The sequence below is a fragment of the Heteronotia binoei genome, chromosome 16 (genome assembly GCF_032191835.1).
Source record: "Heteronotia binoei isolate CCM8104 ecotype False Entrance Well chromosome 16, APGP_CSIRO_Hbin_v1, whole genome shotgun sequence".
In the NCBI taxonomy this organism is placed as follows: Eukaryota; Metazoa; Chordata; class Lepidosauria; order Squamata; family Gekkonidae; genus Heteronotia; species Heteronotia binoei.
Window position 1 is genome coordinate 37,782,605 of NC_083238.1, and position 19,925 is coordinate 37,802,529.

General features: G+C 45.0%; 1 protein-coding gene across 1 annotated transcript in view; it reads right to left on the bottom strand.

Annotated features, from left to right (window-relative positions):
* The window catches only part of CWC22 (CWC22 spliceosome associated protein homolog), a 45,857-nt gene extending 26,199 nt beyond the window's left edge, over nt 1–19,658 (bottom strand). The window contains exons 1-7 of the mRNA XM_060256857.1: nt 19,396–19,658; nt 8,984–9,084; nt 7,760–7,827; nt 6,907–7,023; nt 6,377–6,604; nt 5,324–5,452; nt 344–512 (exon numbers count right to left, since the gene is read on the bottom strand). Coding sequence (XP_060112840.1) covers nt 344–512; nt 5,324–5,452; nt 6,377–6,604; nt 6,907–7,023; nt 7,760–7,827; nt 8,984–9,004 — 732 coding nt within the window. The 5' untranslated portion in view covers nt 9,005–9,084; nt 19,396–19,658. The remainder of the gene's footprint in view (nt 1–343; nt 513–5,323; nt 5,453–6,376; nt 6,605–6,906; nt 7,024–7,759; nt 7,828–8,983; nt 9,085–19,395) is intronic.
* Between the last annotated feature and the right edge of the window lie 267 nt (nt 19,659–19,925).

The window sequence follows — 19,925 nt, forward strand, 5'->3', positions numbered from 1 at the left end:
AACAGCGCACACAGTGGATGCTGTTAACTTCTCAGCATTAGCTAGATAAGATATAATATACAAAAGTCACTAGGCAACGAACCTTTAAAAAAATGTTCAGCATGCATGGTATCTTGCCAGTATTTTATAGCAAGTCATTTATAAAAGCTGTAGATTGATTCTGTAGGGTGCTCACATACCACTTTCATGTTTATCCCATGGCACTTCTGATGACCAAAACCATACCCAATTCCTAAATGTGAATGTAAATTTCACTGAATACAAGGATTCTTCTAAATTCAGCAAGTGAGCAGCAGAGGCCCAGTTAATCTTAGGCTACCATTTTGTACAATAACGTAGGTACCTTATCATTTCTTCTGTATCCTTTGCGAAAATTCAGAATGAGCCTCTTGAGAATCAGTTCCCCAATATTTGGAAACTTGGAGTTGATGATGGCTACAACTGCTGCGTAAACGTGAGTGAAAATGGGTGAAGCACTCTGGGCTTGCAAAATTGATCTTGCCAGCAATCCCCTGCAAATGAAAATACGAGGACATTGAAGTACCTTTGCAAGATAATATGCTTTATTTATTGCATTATTTATACAGGAGTGTAAGTTCAGACTGCTTGAAGATGGCAGTGGGCCCCTAGGTTGCAGGATTGTAGATTTCTGTTTATTAACAGCTAACTAAACCCACACTCTATTAACAGCATATACTGTGGTGTCAAACATGTGGCCCAGGGGTCAAATCAGGCCCCCGGAACACTCCTATCAGGCTCCCAAGCAACTGGCTGTCATCTGCTTCCTTCTCCCTCCCTCTTGCTTCCTTCTACATCAAAGCTTGATTTGCCAGGCTTGCTCAATTGCACAGGAGCCACAGAGCAAAACTTTTATTTTCTCCATTGGCTGAGGAGGAAGGGGGGGGGAGGGAGAGCTTGCTTTGCCAGGCACAGCAGAAATACTGAGGCAAGCCTCTTTTCCTTCTATTGGCTGAGGCTCCGCCCCCTCTTGGTTCCCTGGGGAATGATGGAAAGGGCCAGAGCTTCCTTTGCCCAGTTCCTTGGACCCCATGGGAGAAATTTTAAAAAACCTACCTTTAAGACCAAATGCTAATATCTTAAGGATGTTTTAAGGTTTTTTTAAAAAAAATCTTTATCTGTGTCTGTGTCCCTTTTAAAGTTTATATTTCTGCTACCTAATCATAAATAGATACACACATGGCCCGGCCCGGCCCAACCCAACATGGCTAAGCCCGACAAGGTCTTATTTATTTCAGATTTGGCCTGCATAACAAACGAGTTTGACACCCCTGGCATATACCATATTCCTTCCCACACAACTTCCCTCTCTCGATGCAGATTTTTGAGCAACCCTAGTTAATTTACCAGAGACTATAGAAAGTAACAGCAATATCAATATACAGTTTGCTCCTTCTTTACAAAACACACTTGCACCCTGATACTAAGCAAAACGACCAGCAATCCCAGTTTTGAAATATTCTATATTCATTCCACACGGCTGTCTCACGTTTAAGTGGGTATATTTTAATTTGGGGCTGCAACAGGAGCAACAAAGACTACAGATCTCTGTTCATCTGTAAAAAAGCAGTTCAGATCGTAGTCATGCAGAATGGAATGGGAGGTTTAACACTTCTACCAAGTTTTGCTAACTGGAAACACCCCCCTCCCCATGCAACTATTGGTGATGAAACATGTTGTCAAGACACTGCCAATTTATGATAGGGTTTTCAAGGCAAGAGGCATTCAGAGATGGTTTCTCACTGCCTGTCTCTGCATAGCAACCCTGGTATTTCTTGGTGGTCTCCCATCCAAATCCTAACCAGGGCTGACCCTTCTTAGCTTCTGAGCTCATCCAGGTGGGCCATCCAGGTCAGGACTACTATTTTAAATAAACAGATTATTTTTTAAGAAACAAACCCCTACACTTTGCCTTTTATAGACAGATCTGCCATCTTTGCTGCATCTTTTATGACCCTTAACAGATCCAGTTTGTATCACTGTATCAGCTGAAAGTTTCAAGATGCAGTTCTAGCAAAAAAGAACCCAACTGGAGCACCATCACTTGAAAAAGCAGTTTCAAACCTTAAAACTTAAAGAGAATGGTTTGGATTTGGTGCAAGGATAATGTAAGGTCTGCACAAGCATCCCTGATCTTCCAGGCTCCCCTTTACATACACAAAACAATTTCCGACTCTGGGAAAGTTCATTTCGGGGTCTGTGGAGCCTGTGTGCAGTAGCAGACACATGGTCTGGGAGGCTGTCGCAGTGGAGGCAAATCACTCCTTCCTTTTGTCTGCAGAGCTCCATGTACCCAAGAGGCAAGAGAGAATGCTTTCACACACAAACCCCTTCAGCCTCCCAACCTGCATGACCTTCTGCGGGCAGTTCGCAGGATCCAATGCAATTAAAAAGAACTGCTGTTCTCATCCCATACATATCCTGGTGTACCATTCTGAAGTCTGAAAGCCAGTGCCACGTGAATGTTAAACATGCGGGGGGGGGGGGGGCGGTGGTGGAATTAATTACAAATGTAATTTGCCCTCTAATTCAACCCTGGATTTATTTTCATGCCTGGATTTCAATCTTTGTAAACATCTAAGTCGACGACATCTTCTAGAAATGCGTCTGCCAGCAATCTATGCCAATGACGTTTTTGTAGGAAGTGTGTCAGGAGAGGATCTTTATGGATTAGGAGTTCACTGGCGCGGCTGTTCCCCATCCCTCCATTCCACCCCCCCCACAGAAGCTATTATCCTGTTTCTAGCAGAAGTCCACTTGTTTATGATCATGGCTGGGGGTGGGAGAGAACAAAAGTTTATGAAATGCCACAGAACGTGAGTCTTGGTTTCATTCAACTGCTACACCCATAAAATCAATGGCAGGACACTAGAGCAGTGGTTCCCAGCCTTTAAGATATGGTGGCTCACCTTAATAATAATAAAAAAAGAACACCCACACATTGATAAAACTGCACAAGCCTGGGAGCCATGTTCACAGGCTTCATGACCCACTTTGAGGTTGGGACCCTCAGAATGGGGGATACTACTTCAGAGACTTATGAAGTAAGCATTTCTATGCTGTATTTCCATACCATTTAGAGCAGTTTTAGACTCTGAAATATTAAATATTCAAGTATTTACAAAGCAAAGACAAGCTGCTAATTTGGATGTGCAGTACAGTAGCCCAGGGGTGGCCAACGGTAGCTGTCCAGATGTTTTTGCCTACAACTCCCATCAGCCCCAGCCATTGGCATGCTGGCTGGGGCTGATGGGAGTTGTAGGCAAAAACATCTGGAGAGTTACTGTTGGCCACCCCTGCAGTAGCCCTGTAATTTACCCTCGTCGAAGGCAAGCCACAGTAAGAAAACAGTCCCTATGTTTGGCTCTCCCTAGAGGCTGACTGGTGTACACAAATGTGCTAACCACGCAAGCAGAAGTCATTTTCAGACCTTACAGTCCACATGTACACATGATCAAAAATCCAAATTGTTAACTGCTTATTCTTGACTCCTGAAGATCAACCTAAAGGATGTCAACTCTAATTCTGTCACGTTTAGAGGGGGAGAAAGACTGTGGGTATAACCACTGAAAATGCCTTATAATGTGCACTTATTACATGAACAAGATGGTTAACAGTCACAGGAAATATTGACACTTGATCTTGGGAATATCAAAGGAGCACAGGCAGTTTCTTAAACAGTGGTAAAGCAGTTGGAGTCTACTCAGAGACAGAGAATTGCATACCCTCAAGCAACCAATGCAGGCTAAAATGGGGAGGGTTTTGCTGAAAATCTCCTAACTATTCTAAGACATGGAAATGAACTGGCATGGTTTCAGGACAGACAGCAAATGCATGAATTGATGATCACAAGTTGCCATGATTGTCTCTCTAATCACAACAAATGACAAGCTGACAGATTTAGCTAGTATTTATGGATCACAAATCTTCATAACTCACCTACAGTAAAAACAACTTCATGGCAACTTCAGAGATGCCAAAGTCAAGGTCCATTACCACTGGAGGTAATGGTGGACAAGGCTACCTCCCTACTAATAATACAATTTATTAAGTATAATTGAGCCCAAAACAGTGAACTTTTCTTTCGTGCCAGGCATCACATTACTGTAAAATTCACAACACATCTTACCTATGTCTGCATTTTCTACTCATTAATTCATGTTCAAGCTTAAAATATTCATCCCAAGCCAATACACATACAGACACGAACACACTCTTCATTTTTCAATTAATTACTCTCAGCATTCCTCAATTAAAGATACATCAGTTTCCAAATTTGACATATTTATTTCCTTCATTATTTTCCCACAAAAATAAACCCAAACAGTTACCATATAAACTAAACTTATTATTTTTTTTGATTCTTGAATCTGTTAAACATTGTCCTTATGCTGTATGATAGCTCACCCTCTACCTATATGTATGGATTGGCAATTTCCATTTTGTTTCTGTCTCTGTCTTGACTCTAATTGGCCCTTCCAAGCAACTACCCCCTTCTATATGTAATGGCTGAGAAAATTCTGTTTCACCTTTTTTGTAGAAAAAACCCAGCAGGAACTCATTTGCATCTTAGGCCACACACCCCTGACACCAAGCCAGCTGGAACTGTATTCTTGGGTGTTCCTACTCAAAAAAAGCCCTGTGTTTCACTATATCTGAAGAAGAGTGCTTGAACACGAAAGCTTATACCTTGAGTAAGACTTTGTTGGACTTAACGGTGCCAATGGACTCAAACTTGGTTTTACTCTTTATTTCTATTTCGCTCTCCACCTGTTCCAAAACCACACACTAGCACCAAGATCACAGATCAGAACACATTTACTTTAACTCTAGCAGAATTGCCATGACTCTGTTGTCTAAAGCTTGGCAAAAAGACTTGAGAAAAACCTTCAGCTTTATTTTTAAAACTGTGAACTTAATTATACAAACAGAAATTGTTTTGTTGGCGCAACACAATTTAGAAGGTCTGCTATCAACTCTGCATTGATTTTACTACTGAACTATATTATACAAAGCTTGCAAAACCACCACGCAACACCATCAATACTTTCCAGACAAGCATGACCCAAGGCTTTTGAGTTCAGTGGAGCTTACACACAAGTAAATTTATGCAAGATTACAAGCAATCTTCACACAGACCCCCAACCTCACCTAACTTCTTATTATCCCAACCAAGATGGTCTAATTTACACTGAAACTCTGAATATAGCTCAAGCAGGATCTAACCAACTAAGTTAGGACTAGAAAGACTTGAAATTTATTCTTTAATTATAAAACAAACAGATTTTTTTTGGTGAACACTTACCTTCCTCTGACAATATTTTCTTGAAGAAGTTCATGGATGATATTTTCAATGTTTGAGACGTTCACTTTATTGACAAGACCATTGATGGATTTCTTCAGTGCTTCCCAACTCATCCTTTGGTATGCTAAACTATTAACAGAGTATTACAGGTTTACTAATGGATATAACACTGGGAAACTTGATAAAAATATTTACTGTTTTAAGTAAACACATGCCACCGCTTTTAAGGACTTGGTTCCTAAGCGTTTTGTATTTACTTAATTTACACCCTTGCCTTTCTCCACAAGAGGAACCCAAAGTGGCTCACATTATTCCCTCTCCCACATTTCATCTTCACAACTCCCTAACAGCGCATGACTGATCCAAAGTCACTTCCACGCCAGAGTGAGAATTCAATCTTGGGTCCCCCCAGATCTAGCACTCCAATGCACTGGCTCTGAGCATGATATGCAAGCATATCTCTCCTCCTCATCATCATCATTTCAATTTGCTTAATTGTCCATCCCGACCTAGGGCAGGCTCTGGGCAATGTACATCAGATAAAAATACTGTACGTTAAATCAGCATAACAATCCATAGGAAACAGAGAAACAGGTGCACCAGCCCAAGCTCTTTGGATCAAGGAATGGATAAAACAAATGGGATAGTCAGACACGGTCTTCTGAATCCTAGCCTCTGATGCAAATGGAAAGTAAAGCCACACTGGACCTATTTGCATCGGAGGCTCCCAGAGTCTCCTGTGTCACCATATTACTTACCTTCCCTGGCAATGGCTATGCCAGTCAACAGCTGGGCACCTACCTCTGCGTCATTCTACACTCCCAGTTCAACATCTTGCCTCTAAGACAAACCTTTTATCTCATTTTATTTATTTATTTAAACAAATTTATATCCCGCCCTCCCCTAATGGGCTCAGAGCGGCTAACAACAGTTTAAAAACATTAACAATTAACAACATAGCATATTAAAAAATAAAATATATAATAAAACATTTTAACATTTCTAACTGCAACCTTTACCTGGTGGTGACGGCTGTGTGACACATTTACGTACCTGTTTTTATCGGTGATCTGTGCCTGCATCATCCGGAGCTTGGCTGGAGGAATATATGCGCCACCAGTGCGAGTGAGAATTGGATCCAGGTCCTCTTTCTTCCTTTTCGGAGGGGGTTCATCATGAGCTGATTTCTCAGGGGTATTTCTTGTCTCAGGCGAAAGGGACTTCCGGGACTTTCGCCAATCAGACTCCCTCTCTCTTTCTTGTCTTTTATTCTCCCCTCTCCTAAAAGCAGGGAAATCCCATATATGAAAAGCAATAATTATCTAGGAGAGCACACAAAGTTAAACAGACTGCTAATCGTTGATACTAGTTCAGTGTACAAATCTTATTTTTAAGTAAAGAAAAGTTCTGCTAGGAATCAAACAGTACAAATATATTTAGGGCCTTTTTTTTTAGCAGGAACGCAGTTCTGGCTGGCTTGGCGTCAGGGGGTGTGGTCTAATATACAGATGAATTCCTGCTGGCCTTTTTTAACAAACCCCCCTGAATATATTAATGGGGGGGGGGAAGGGCTTGCTACTTACTTTGCTTCTGTGTTTCTCTCACTGTAACGGCTCTTTTCCGAACGTTCATGGTCAGATCTGCTGTGATCAGAGTAACCTCTGCCTTGTGACGACCAAGACTTCCCATGTTCTGAGTCCCTGTTGTTGAGGCCAAGAGTAAAAAGAAAGCCCAGCTGTTTTTAAACATAAAGGCTGATCGATTCAGTTCTCTTCCAGTCCACAAATATTTTCTCTATGTTTGTATTTATTTTTTTCATTTGGATTTTTATTGAGTAGGACCATGAGAGTACATGAATGCTCAAGTGGAAAATAAGAACATTATTTCTGTGGAAATGGCTTTGTACATGCAGAGTTTCCCCCCAAACCATCTGTGCGTAGAATCAATCTTGGGGGGGGGGGGGGGAGGAAAAAGCCAGCTTCAGTGCTTGAAACTGCAAGAGCAATGCTTGTTAACTCAGATAAGAAACTGCTGTGGAAAAGGGGCTTTTGGTCTGGATTCCACCACCATCCTGCCACCCACAGCAGGCAATTAATCCAGCAGTGGAAGGGGTATGGTTACAACAGAACAGCAGGCAAACAGTCACTGCAGATCTTATGACCCTTTAGATCACACTGACAGAAGTCAGTGCCCATCTGAGCAGCACACAATTCACTTTAATAACTATCTGCCTGCTGAGAAAGCAACGTGAGCTTTTGTGGTTTAACACCGAGCACATTTCACCCCCATTTCCAAAAGAGCCCAGTGCCAAATTGCAATCACTTTTAAACTGCAGCCAACAATGGGGGGGGGGGGGGGGAGAGCCCAGCCCCCTATGCAATATTGCTTATAATGAATGTTAACTACTATAAATAATCCTAAGAAGAGAGTTCCTACCTGACTTCGGGAGAGGGACTTCTCCGGCGAGGGCTGTGAGCATCTGTTCTTTCGTATCTAGAACCAGGCTTTAAGACAAAGGGATATACATTTCAGATCTTCAGTGCAAATTTTGCACTGGAGATCAAAAATACTGGCTGGGATGCAAAGAACTGTGTGAAGTTCTGTGAACACAACAGTATGTGCTCCCCCCTCACCCCCCCAATACTCCTGAAGGTCAGGGAACATTTTGATACTGGATTTAACGCAAAGGAAAGCTGCCAACTGTTCCCCATATGAGCAGGACCACTTTCTGATTACAGACTGGACCGCTTTACATCCTTCACCCCAAAATGACATGCAAGATGAGCATCTCCAAAGGTACTGTTAACAGCACGTTCTACAAGCATCTGTGTAACAACCCTGTTTTAACACAAATGCTTATATCAAGGGTGGTATTTTCCCTATCCACTCATCCCAAAAAGCTATAAACAGGGTAGTCACTCTTCTCTAGGAAGCATCATTTTTATATTAGAAGCAGACAGGTAATACTTAATATCTAGCTGAGTAATACTTAGCAAAAAATCCTCAGATAAAGCAATTTTCTTCACATGCTGCATTCCTTGATAGTCTCAAAATGCTTCCACAGATGGCAGTTTACCTGCCGAGGAGTACTGGGGAAAATGTGTACGTGAATTTGCTAGATGCATTTGGAAGATCAACATGCATTTTTCCTGGCTGTATCTCTGGACATTGCCCAGAACCACTACCACCCAGATGGAGATGCCAAAATGGCTGCAGAGAAAAGGAGCAGCAGCCCGCCAGTCACTCACTTGCCCTACCTTCCCTTTTAGTTAGAATCGCCCTGCAGCGGTTTGTGGCCCACAGGAAAGTGGCAGCCATCTCTTCCTGCCTTCTCCCTTCTCCCCAGCCACAATGAAGTGGAACAGCCATCTCAAGCTGTGACTACTTGCCCTCCCCCCTCTTGGAATTCTGTTTTCAGGAACGGGATCACAAAATATTCTGTGAGGAAAAAAAAAGACTCCCCTCCAGGTGATCAAGTGGGAGGAAGCTTCTCCTTTCCAATAAACCTTCTCCTCTTCCAGAAACAAGGACGAAGAGAAGCCACGGTTGCCAGCCAGGCTAAAGGACAGGCGCCCTTTGAGTACCAGAACGTTAGAATCCTTGCAGCCCATCTCAGATGCTCTTTATTTCTTTACAACACTCAACAAAAAGCACATTTACCTGTGTTGATCTACTCTTCATTTTTGTTGTTAATCCACTTATTAACCTCTGATACGAAATCTATGTATGTCGCAGGTATTCTTCTAAGCATAACAATTCATCTATGAAAGAAAAATAATTAAAATTACTGAAACATAATTACTGAAAAATAATTAAAATTACTGAAACAAAGCCACCCTGGAATAAAAAAGGCAATATTTCAGTCAATAATGAAAGACTTGGTACAGCTAAGGGATTTGGCTAGTCTCTTGCTAGAGACATCAGAGTTAACATTACCACTTACGTTATCATAATGTTACCACTAATGTCACCATTACCACATTTGTCAAATAAAGATGAATTTATTTGAGCAATTATCCTTAGTGATTAACCACCTGCCTCACAGGAATTATGCCACAGAGCTCTACACTATTTAAAAGGACTTAAGGACACATCCATCTTCAGAAGAGGGGGAACTGATTCCTCCATCTGACTGAGGGACCTCACACTTTGCTTCCTGGGCTATTTCTGAAGGTCTGGCTAATGCAGAACAAAACTGTATGGGGTTCTGCGTGCTGAAAAATGTGAGAGGGATGTTGGAAAGTTCCATTCTGCAAGGGGATCTCAACGGATGCAACCCAGCAAGCCTAGGGTCTGCATTGGATGGGCAATCTCCTTCCAACAGGCCATCCCACCTGCCTTTGCCTCTCAGGCTGGCACAGAAACAGTGGAGGTGGAAATGATGCCAACATCACTGTCAAAAAAGATAATCCAGCCCAGCCTGGGCTAAATGCCTTTTGACAAGAGGGCAGCTAAAACAAACTGCAAAATATTGGGGTACACCTGTGTGCACCTCAGTTCGGTAGGCTCCCATCAGTCCCCCGTTCTTCCCTCCAGCCAGGTGGCCAAAAGACAAACTCCTGCCCTTCCCGGGAATGACTAGAAAGTCCTCCCTGTGAGGTGGGCTCACAGTAGGAATTCCCTCAAAGTTAAATGGTCTGCCAGTCTAGGCACTAGATTTAAATTACAATCTGTGAAGACAAATTACCAAAGATTATATATATATTATTAAGGTGCAAAGATTACTTAAAATAAGAACAGTTACTGCGAGCAGCAGAAGGAAAACAATAAATCTAGGTATTTAGTTACTAGCTAAAACGCTTTTAAAACTTTGGTTCACAAAGTACAAGACGTTACTCTTCTTAGTTGCAGGTTCCAAAGCAACTCTCTCCACAGTCAGCAAGACTAGTGTTGGCTAGCTTCAGCAAGGAAAGTCTGAGATGATCAAAAATGAGCCAAGACATACAGTACCAACATGTCTGGATGATGCCTTTATTGCTAAGGCTCCCAGGTGTTGCTAGGCCTTTGTACAAATAAGGGCCCTCAGCAATTACCTACAGTCAAGTACATAAGCCAATCACTGACTAGATGATCTAAGAGTCTCTGACCATATGAGAAAAGAGGGGCGATCTGTCTGCAGCCAGGTGGAACTGGGTTCCCACAGGTGCTTAATTGGATGGAATGTGAGTGGGGAGATAGTAGTGGGAGATGATTCTACACAGTTGCCTTATTTTCCCAGTACATGGTCAGTGTTTTCTCTTCTCAGCACAGCAGTTTCAGTCTCTTGAAAAAAATGAACCCCCAAAGCAAGCCACAAAAAGCCTGAACCAAACTTTTAAATCAGACTCATTTGTGAATGAACCAAAAATCCATGACAATTCACGGCAAAAGCCTTGATTTTGAGGTCAGTCGACGCCCTAGAATACCATATTCTAGAGTGCCAGTTGCTGGGCTGACACCCTGTCCAACCACGGCACGTCACTTGATGTAATTTCTGCTCCATGTCCCACCCCAAAAGCTCCTGTCACCAGTTGGATCCACTCTGATTACTGTACACAGTACCTCTCTCGGCTTGGCTTCGCGAACGAAGATTTAAGAAGGGTGCAATAGTCCACGTTTGCTGCAGGCTCTCTGGTGGCTGACAAGACCAATGCGGGACAGGCAGGTCCGGCCACAGTGGCTGCAGGGAAAAGTCTGATTTGGGGTTGGTGCTGTAGCAGTGTGATTCTTCCTCAATCTCCTTTTGTCCTCAAGACCAGCTATGCGTGCGTTCTCAAAGGAAGAGACAGCCTGGTGGATGGTGTGCCTCCATGCTTTGCGATCTGAGGCTAGGTCAGACCACTGGTGATGGTTGATGTGACAGGTGCTAAGGGATTTCTTCAAGGAGTCCTTGTACCTCTTCTTTGGTGCCCCTCTATTTCGATGGCCGGTGGAGAGTTCGCCATACAGGGCAATCTTGGGAAGGCGGTGGTTTTCCATCCTAGAAATATGCCCTGCCCAGCGCAGCTGCGTCTTCAACAGCAGTGCCTCGATGCTGGTAACCTCTGCCCGCTTGAGGACTTCAGTGTTGGTCACAAAGTCACTCCAGTGGATGTTGAGGATGGTGCGAAGGCAGCGCTGATGAAAGCGCTCAAGGAGTCGCAGGTGATGACGGTATAAAACCCACGATTCGGAGCCATAGATGAGGGTTGTCATCACAACCGCTTTGTAAACATTGATCTTTGTGCCTTTTTTCAGATGCTTGTTGCTCCACACTCTTTTGTGCAATCGGCCAAATGCACGGTTTGCCTTTGCCAGCCTGTTGTCAATCTCCTTGTCGATCTTGGCATCTGAGGAGATGATGCACCCCAGGTAGCTGAACTGCTGGACTGTCTTCAGAACTGATTCACCCACAGTGATGCAGGGAGGGTGATAATCTTCCTGGGGTGCAGGCTGGTGGAGAACTTCTGTCTTCTTCAGACTAACTTCTAGGCCGAATAGCTTGGCAGCCTCTGCAAAGCAGGACGTCATATGCTGCAGAGCTGATACCGAATGGGAGACGAGTGCAGCATCATCAGCAAACAGTAGCTCTCGGATGAGTTTTTCCATTGTCTTGGAGTGTGCCTTTAGTCGCCTCAGGTTGAACAGGCTGCCATCGGTGCGATAGCGGATGTAGACACCATCGTCCTCATCTAGATCTACTGCGGCTCTTTGAAGCATCATGCTAAAGAAGATCGTAAAGAGAGTTGGCGCAAGAACGCAGCCTTGCTTTACACCTGTGCCTATTGGGAAGGGCTCCGAGAGGTCGTTGCAGTGTCTGACTTGGCCTCGCTGGTCTTCGTGTAGCTGGATGATCATGCTGAGGAACCTTGGGGGACATCCTAAACGTTCCAAGATTTGCCACAGGCCTTTCCTGCTAACGGTATCGAAAGCTTTGGTAAGGTCGACAAAAGTCACATACAGACCCTTGTTCTGTTCCCTGCATTTCTCTTGGAGCTGCCTGAGAACAAATACCATGTCGGTGGTGCTCCTGTTAGCTCTGAAGCCGCACTGGCTCTCTGGGAGGAGTTCTTCTGCAATGGTGGGCACCAGTCTGTTCAGGAGTATTCTGGCAAGGATTTTGCCTGCGATGGAGAGCAGGGTTATCCCCCGGTAGTTGGAGCAGTCTGACTTTTCCCCTTTGTTCTTGTATAGCGTGATGATGATTGCATCGCGAAAGTCCTGTGGTAATTTGCCTTGTTCCCAGCAGGTGACAAGTACTTTGTGAAGTGAGCTATGTAGTACTGTGCCCCCATGCTTCCAGATCTCTGGTGGAATTCCATCAACTCCTGCTGCCTTGCCACTTTTCAGTTGCTTGATGGCTTTAACAGTCTCTTCTAGGGTGGGGATCTCATCTAACTCTGTTTTCACCGGTTGAAGTGGGGTGAGGTGGATTGCTGAATCTTGAACTACGCGGTTGGCACTGAAGAGAACCTGAAAATACTCCGACCACCGGTTCAGTATGGATGCCTTGTCTGTGAGGAGCACTTGGCCGTCTGCACTATGCAAGGGACTCTGAGCCTGATAAGATGGACCATATACTGCCTTCAGGGCTTCGTAGAACCCTCTTAAATCACCAGTGTCTGCACACAGCTGGGTTCTCTCTGCAAGCTTGGTCCACCACTCGTTCTGAATGTCTCGAAGCTTGCGCTGGAGGTTGCTACATGCAGCGCGAAAGGTTGCTTTTTTCCCAGGACAGGAGGGCTGAGCAAGATGTGCTTGGTAGGCAGATCTCTTTTTTGCCAGTAATTCTTGGATCTCTTGATTGTTCTCATCAAACCAGTCCTTGTTCTTCCTTGTGGAGAACCCGAGGACTTCTTCAGAGATCTGCAGGACGGTAGTTTTTAGGTGTTCCCAGAGTGCTTCTGGAGAAGGGTCTGTGGGGCAACTGAGGTCCTCAATTCTTGACTGGAGTTTTGCCTGGAAGGCAGCTTTAACTTCGGCTGACTGGAGGCTGCCAACCTGAAACTTCCTCCGAGGGATACCTCCTCTCCTGGGTGTGGGTTTAAAGTGAAGACGGAGATTGCAGCGTACAAGATGATGATCCGTATGACATTCTGCGCTGGGCATTACTCGGGTGTGTAAGACATCTCGAAGGTCTCTCTGGCGCACCAGAATGTAGTCGATAAGGTGCCAATGCTTGGACCGTGGGTGCATCCAGGTTGTCTTCAGACTGTTCTTCTGCTGGAAGATAGTGTTGGTGATGGTGAGCTGGTGCTCCATGCAGAATTCTAGCAGGAGGCGCCCGTTGTCATTGCAGTTGCCAATGCCGTGTTTGCCAAGTACTCCTTTCCAGGCTTCCGAGTCTTTACCTACTCTGGCATTGAAGTCGCCAAGGATGATCACCTTGTCCTCTGTAGGGGTCTTCCGTACGAGGTTGCGTAGATCAGCATAGAACTTGTTCTTTTCTGCAGGATCTGCTTGAAGGGTTGGGGCATACACACTGAAGAGTGTTGCATGCTGCTTGTTTTGAAGTGGGAGGCGCATGGACATGATGCGATCTGAGTGACCTGTTGGAAGGTTTTCGAGTTTGGAGGCAATGGAGTTCCTGACCATGAAGCCGACGCCAGAAAGGCGGCTCTCAGCCTTTGACTTACCCGACCAGTAGAGGGTATAGCCAGCACCGTGTTCTTGAAGACTACCTTCCTCAGGGAAACGGACCTCACTGAGAGCTGCTATGTCGATATTCAACCTGAGAAGTTCGTGGGCAACTAGAGCAGAGCGTCGTTCAGGGCGACCACTGCCTACTGTGTCAAGCATGGTTCTGATGTTCCAACACGCAAGCTTTAGTCTTTGCACACTTTGTGAGGCAGGTGCATGCCTTTTCTTTGTTGTTATTTTTCGACCGCAAGTAAGGATGCCCGTTGACCGCGGCTAGCCAACTGGGGTGGGGGAGACAAGCTTTGTTTAGGCCACCTTTTCTAGGCCCCTCTCCGTGTGGAGCAAGCAGTGCTGTCCCTAGATAAGGCTGCTTGGTCGTTCAGGGTGCTGCCGAAAGATGCTTTCGTCTCCGGGTTAGCATCAGGCGACCAATATCCTGAACCGCCTACATGCAGGATCGGGACTGCGGCTTCCAGTGGCACCTTCCACCTGCCGTTTCGCCCCTTGCCTATCGCTGCAGGACTTGATGCGTTGTGGATATGCCCTTCAGGCCTGCGCAGAGGAATTTTTTAGGTGAAGCGCAGTGTGCGCGGTACTGGCTCCACCCTTTCACCTGGGGGTCATCTGCCATGGCCCAGTAAGCCGGGACGCCGGCAGTGAGTCCTCCAGGTGGTAGGTGTTACATTAACGAGCTCTATCTGCCCGGGTTTGATGTTAGAGTTTTCCTTCTCTTAGGCTGACGAAGTTGGTGGGCCCAGCCTGCCCATCCGGTTATACCGCCGGACAATTCGGTCGCACCATGACGTAGCAAACTCTGTGAAAACGGGGGGGACCAGCGAGAAGGTGTTGCTACGGATGCAGTAATGCAGGAGAGGCCATTGCAGTGACCATCTGCCAGGCATAGCCAGACAGTGACCACGCGGCATTCACTACACCGGGAGAGGAGAGGCTATGTATTGCGCATGCACTTTCCCTGGGGGGGTAGGATTCCCAGAGGGAGCCCCACCCCCCACCACCCCCCACACAGTACCACAGCAAACCAATTGTCAGAGCCCCAACTCCATTTGTTTGAAAGCTACAATCCAAATGAGAGCCCCAACTACTGCTCCAAAAGTAGCAACTACTTTTAAATCTGTTCTCCTTCCACACGATGGCTTGATGAAATTCTACAGAACAAAAGTCTAGTGCAGGGGTGTCAAACATATGGCCCGTGGGCCGGATCAGGCCTTCCAGCAACTGGCTGTCATCTGCTTCATTTTCCCTTGCCTGCTTTTGTCGGTCGCCATTTTATGTTTCTCCCCGGATAAGCCAGAGCAGCAAAGCAGCCTTTCTGTCTCCTCCCTTCCTTTTCCCAAAGGGAGGAGGAGGAAGGAGCAGCCTCAGCCAATAAGGGAGCTTGGCTCTATAGCTCTGCTGGGTGATTAAGTTTGTCAGGCTCAATTAATCACCCTGCAGAACTATTGAGACAAGCCTCTCTTCCTTCTAATGAATGGCTGAGGCTCCTCCCCCTCCTTGTTGTGCCCCTCCCCCCCCAGGGAAGGAAAGAAAGAGCCAGAGCTTCCTTTGCCAGTCCCCACCATCAGGAGAGCTACAAAAGTGTTTTTAAGACTAGCAACGTTTTAGTGAAGGTATGAGCTTTTTGCCTTGCCACAGAGAGAGATTTGTTGGACTTGTTATGGTTGTAACTGGGTTCCCCTCCTCTTTTTCACTGTACTCATGCCCTCCAGCCTTGCTCAATAGGAAAGCATGTGAACTATTTAGAAGAGAAATATCAGCATTAGGCTGAGAGTGCATTCCACCCCAGGTTTACCCAACAACTTTTCCTTAATTTGCCTTTCACATTTTTGATTGAGGGTCTTGAATTTAGACTTCCCAGATAATACACTGACATTGACCACTGTACATGGCTGTCTCTCTGTCCTTTCTGGAGGGAAGTTGTATTTTTTTTAGTTGTAGTCATTTTCATGGGGAAAATTAAACTTTTGTAGACAAGCACATAGCCCTCAGTCTGTGACATGGTGCCTTCACATGCTCTTGACTAGTACGTGAAGCAACTTCTGTACTAAAGCTCACAAGGTCCAGCTGCTTCATGTTCCTCTGGGTCCTAGGCGCAAAGCATTGACCATGTGATGTTCTGTAATGAATGTCAATGAATAAAAAATAAGTTTGCAACTTACAGATGTGCACACCTGAACAGCACATATTCAAGACTGGTACAGCACAGACATTGTCCACAGTTTTTGATGCAATAATTCATAGCAAGAGGTGACATTTATCAGAGACTGTAAAACAAAATATTGCAAGCGTGCTAATATTTTAAGCATGTTTTTCTTTAATTGTATGCCTGTGCCCTTTCTAAAGTTTACATGTCCGCTATCTGGTATTACATTTTATGATACTTATGGCCCGGCCCGACAAGGTCTCATTTATGTCAAATTCGGCCCTCATAACAAATGAGTTTGACACCCCTGGTCTAGTGGTACCTTAAAGTCTAACAACATTTCTTTCAATACCAGCTTCCATGATTAACAATTCTGCCTCTTTATGCTACTCAGTCTTCACCACAGTAAACGACACAAACCACAAAACGTTCAAACTGCACTTCTCTCAAAGACTCATTAAGGAAAATCCAAGAAAGATTCTAATCACCATCACTTTTGCCCACTTTTCTTTTGTTAGGTTCCTTCCTAGCCAAAAATCAATTTAGTGCAACAGTCCTTACTGAGACCACCACTGGATAGATAATACAAAGATATTCCAGATACAAAATACATGCACAATCTGCGACAGTGAATACAACAGAACTATGGTTCTCTCTAAATTTAGACATTTTGCTACAGCAACAGTGTTTCAGAATTCCAGACCCTGATGCTGTTAATGGTTCCTTTTGGATGTGCAAACCTCACAGCATTTAGGCACTTTTTTTTGAGGGATAAGTACAGCAACAGCAAACAGCCAAGACAGAGGCTGAAGCAGAGCCTGAAGAATCCCCACACAAAGTTGTACTGTATTGCCTGATAAGCAATTTGTACCCAATTTTAAGATGACATGGGTATATTAGCAACCCGCTGCATTGGATTGAGGGGGGAGGGCTGAAAACACATAGGCAGGAGGGATTTTTAAGTACGTGTTAAGAAAATTATTAACTGAGAATAGCTCAGTGTGTCTAGAGTGTATCAGTAACAAGGAGCTCAGATGCAAATACTATGTAAGAGATGCCCCTGACAAAAGGAGTCACTCAAACAGATTGTTTTTCTAACAAGGGATTTTCTTATCACACTTTTTCCTCCTACTTTTGTCTAGCACCCTGTTATTTAGTCCTTTTGCAAGATGGATTACTAGTAGCACCCCGCCCCCCTGAAATAGACCCACGTCTTACTGCCATTTCATTGGTAACTGGCATGCAGAGATAGCAGATGCTCAAGGGCCTGGATCCAGCCTTTGGGCTCCCAGTTCCTTAATTCTACATATATGTATACATTCACCCCACTACAGACAGCATTTTCCTCCTGTCTCAATATATTAGTCACAACACACACACACACACAAATATAAGTGGTCTCAAGTTCTTAAGAGCCATGAAGAAAGGAACTTTACTTCATATAGGGGCATAAAATATAGTCCCCTGTGCAAGCACCAGTCATTTCCAACTCGGAGGTGACGTTGCTTTCACATTTTCACAGCAGACTTTTTACAGGGTGGTTTGCCATTGCCTTCCCCAGTCATCTACACTTTTCCAGCAGCAAGCTGGGTACTCATTTTACCGACCTCAGAAGGATGGAAGGCTAAGTCAACCTTGAGTCGGCTACCTGAATCCAGCTTCCGCTGGGATTGAATTCAGGTGGTAAGCAGAGAGCTTAGGACTGCAGTGCTGCAGCTTTACCATGCTACGCCATGGGGCTGCTAGTATAGGGGCATACCTACATTCACTACAGATAAACCATGATCAATACAGGTATGTAAACATATGACATAAATATTTGTCTACATTTTAAAAACACACACAGAGATCTTGAAAATCAGCCTTTGGCTTCTTTCTGTTTGTCTCTCGGAATTCTGTCATCCTTACAGTGACATCCTAAGCAGATGTCACTGTACTGATAGGAATAACACTGTTTACAATTGCACTGTAAAACATACATTTAGCAACATGGGGTAATCTAATGGGCATAGTACTGGAAGGCACAGTTAATACCTTAAATTTAAAATGTCAGTTTTTAAGAAGGTTACAGTAAAAAATGTCATATAATTCATATGAAAATAATAAGCATGCACACATGCATACATATGCCTACTACACACACAAACACACATATATACATACAAATACACTGATACCTCTTCTTAAAGAAAAGATCCCATCAGTGGCTACTAGCTATGCTGACAGGAGAGTGTCCAGAGGCTGTAAATCTGCAAATATGAGTGTGCTAGAAGACAACATCAGAGGAAGCCTTGTTTTCTCTGCCACTTCTTTACCTTCCGGGTAAAGAAGTGGCACAGAAGTTCTCAACTGTATTACCCCCTTCGCAGCCCACTGATTTCAGTCGCCCCAACTGAGCAAACTGATTGAATAACTCTGCACATAAACTGCAAATCAACCACCAGCTTAATTAAAAAGGGTGTCTCTTATTTATGTTCCTGTATCAAGACCAGTGTTCTCCCTAAGCTGAGTTAGTCTGAGCTAGCTCACAGATTTTTAGCTCCCACCTCACACATTTTTGTCTTAGCTCAGAAAGGATGACCCCAGAGCTCAATAATTTATGCAATAGCTCACAACTTTAATGCCAGGAGCTCATAAAGTAGAATTTTTGCTCACAAGACTCTGCAGCTTAGAGACCCCATTTTGATTCTGTACACATGCAAACAGGTCTGAACCAGGGGTGGCCAAACTTGCTTACTGTAAGAGACACGTAGAATAAACGTCAAATGTTTGAGAGTCGCAAGACATGAACATCAGATGTTTGGGGGAGGGAGGGGAAGGAAGGAAGGAGGGGAGGAAGGAAGGAAGGTAGGCAAATAGATGGGAAGAGGTGAAAAGAAAGCAGCTTTAACTTTAAAACCATTTCCCAAGCCAACGACAAATGTCTTCCCCAAACCAGCTGATGGGGCATTGGGGGCTTCGAGAGCCACACAATATGTGTGAAAGAGCCACAGTTTGCCACCCCTGGTTGATTGCAGCGCACATTCCCATGTGCACGTGTACTCTCAGTGTGCCAACACGATGAAGTTCCCCAGCCCCAACCCTAAGAGGCCGCCTGGTACGGGTCCTATTTCCTGGGGAAAGGCAGCCTGCGAAGGGTTCCCCTCAGATGGGGCCAGGGAGGGCACAGCCAGGCGAAAGAGGCCGAGGAAGATCTTTCGTCTTTCCCAACAGACACCGTGCCCCCGCCAAATAGCGGCTTTTCTCCCCTCAGAGCCGGAGGAGGTGGGGAGGGGCTCGCCCCTTTTTCTCTCAGCCCAACTTCCCCACTTACCTTCCCCAGCCGCGCGCGCCGTAACGCCACTTCCGCCCAGTCAGGGAAAAGACAGAAGGCGGGACTTCTGGGCCGGAAGTCAGTGATCCCTCCCACTCCAGTATTTTGATTTTTAAAAACCAACAAGCTTGTTATCTTCTTATTTGAGAGTAAAGTGAAGCGGAACGTCATACTTTTAATGCAAAAATAAATACATAAATCTTGGTCGGGGAGGCGAGGAACTATGACGTCACCCAAAGGGCGGTTTGTTCTAGCCGGCTAGACTACAGCTCCCAGCGTTCCTTGCGGCGGGTCACCTTAGAGGGACTGCATTTCCCAATGAGCCGTGGGGAACATATCGGCACTCTCGCTTCTGAAAGCATAGGAACGTCAGAGAACTTGTTGGATCGGGCTGATTTGGTCCAACCCTCCGTATCACACTGTTGTCAAATCCAGGTGCCATCAGAGGGTCCACCGGTGGGGCCAGAACTCCAGAAGTCTCCCCTCTCTGACCCACCCAAGCACCAAGAATAGAGAGCATCACTGCCCCA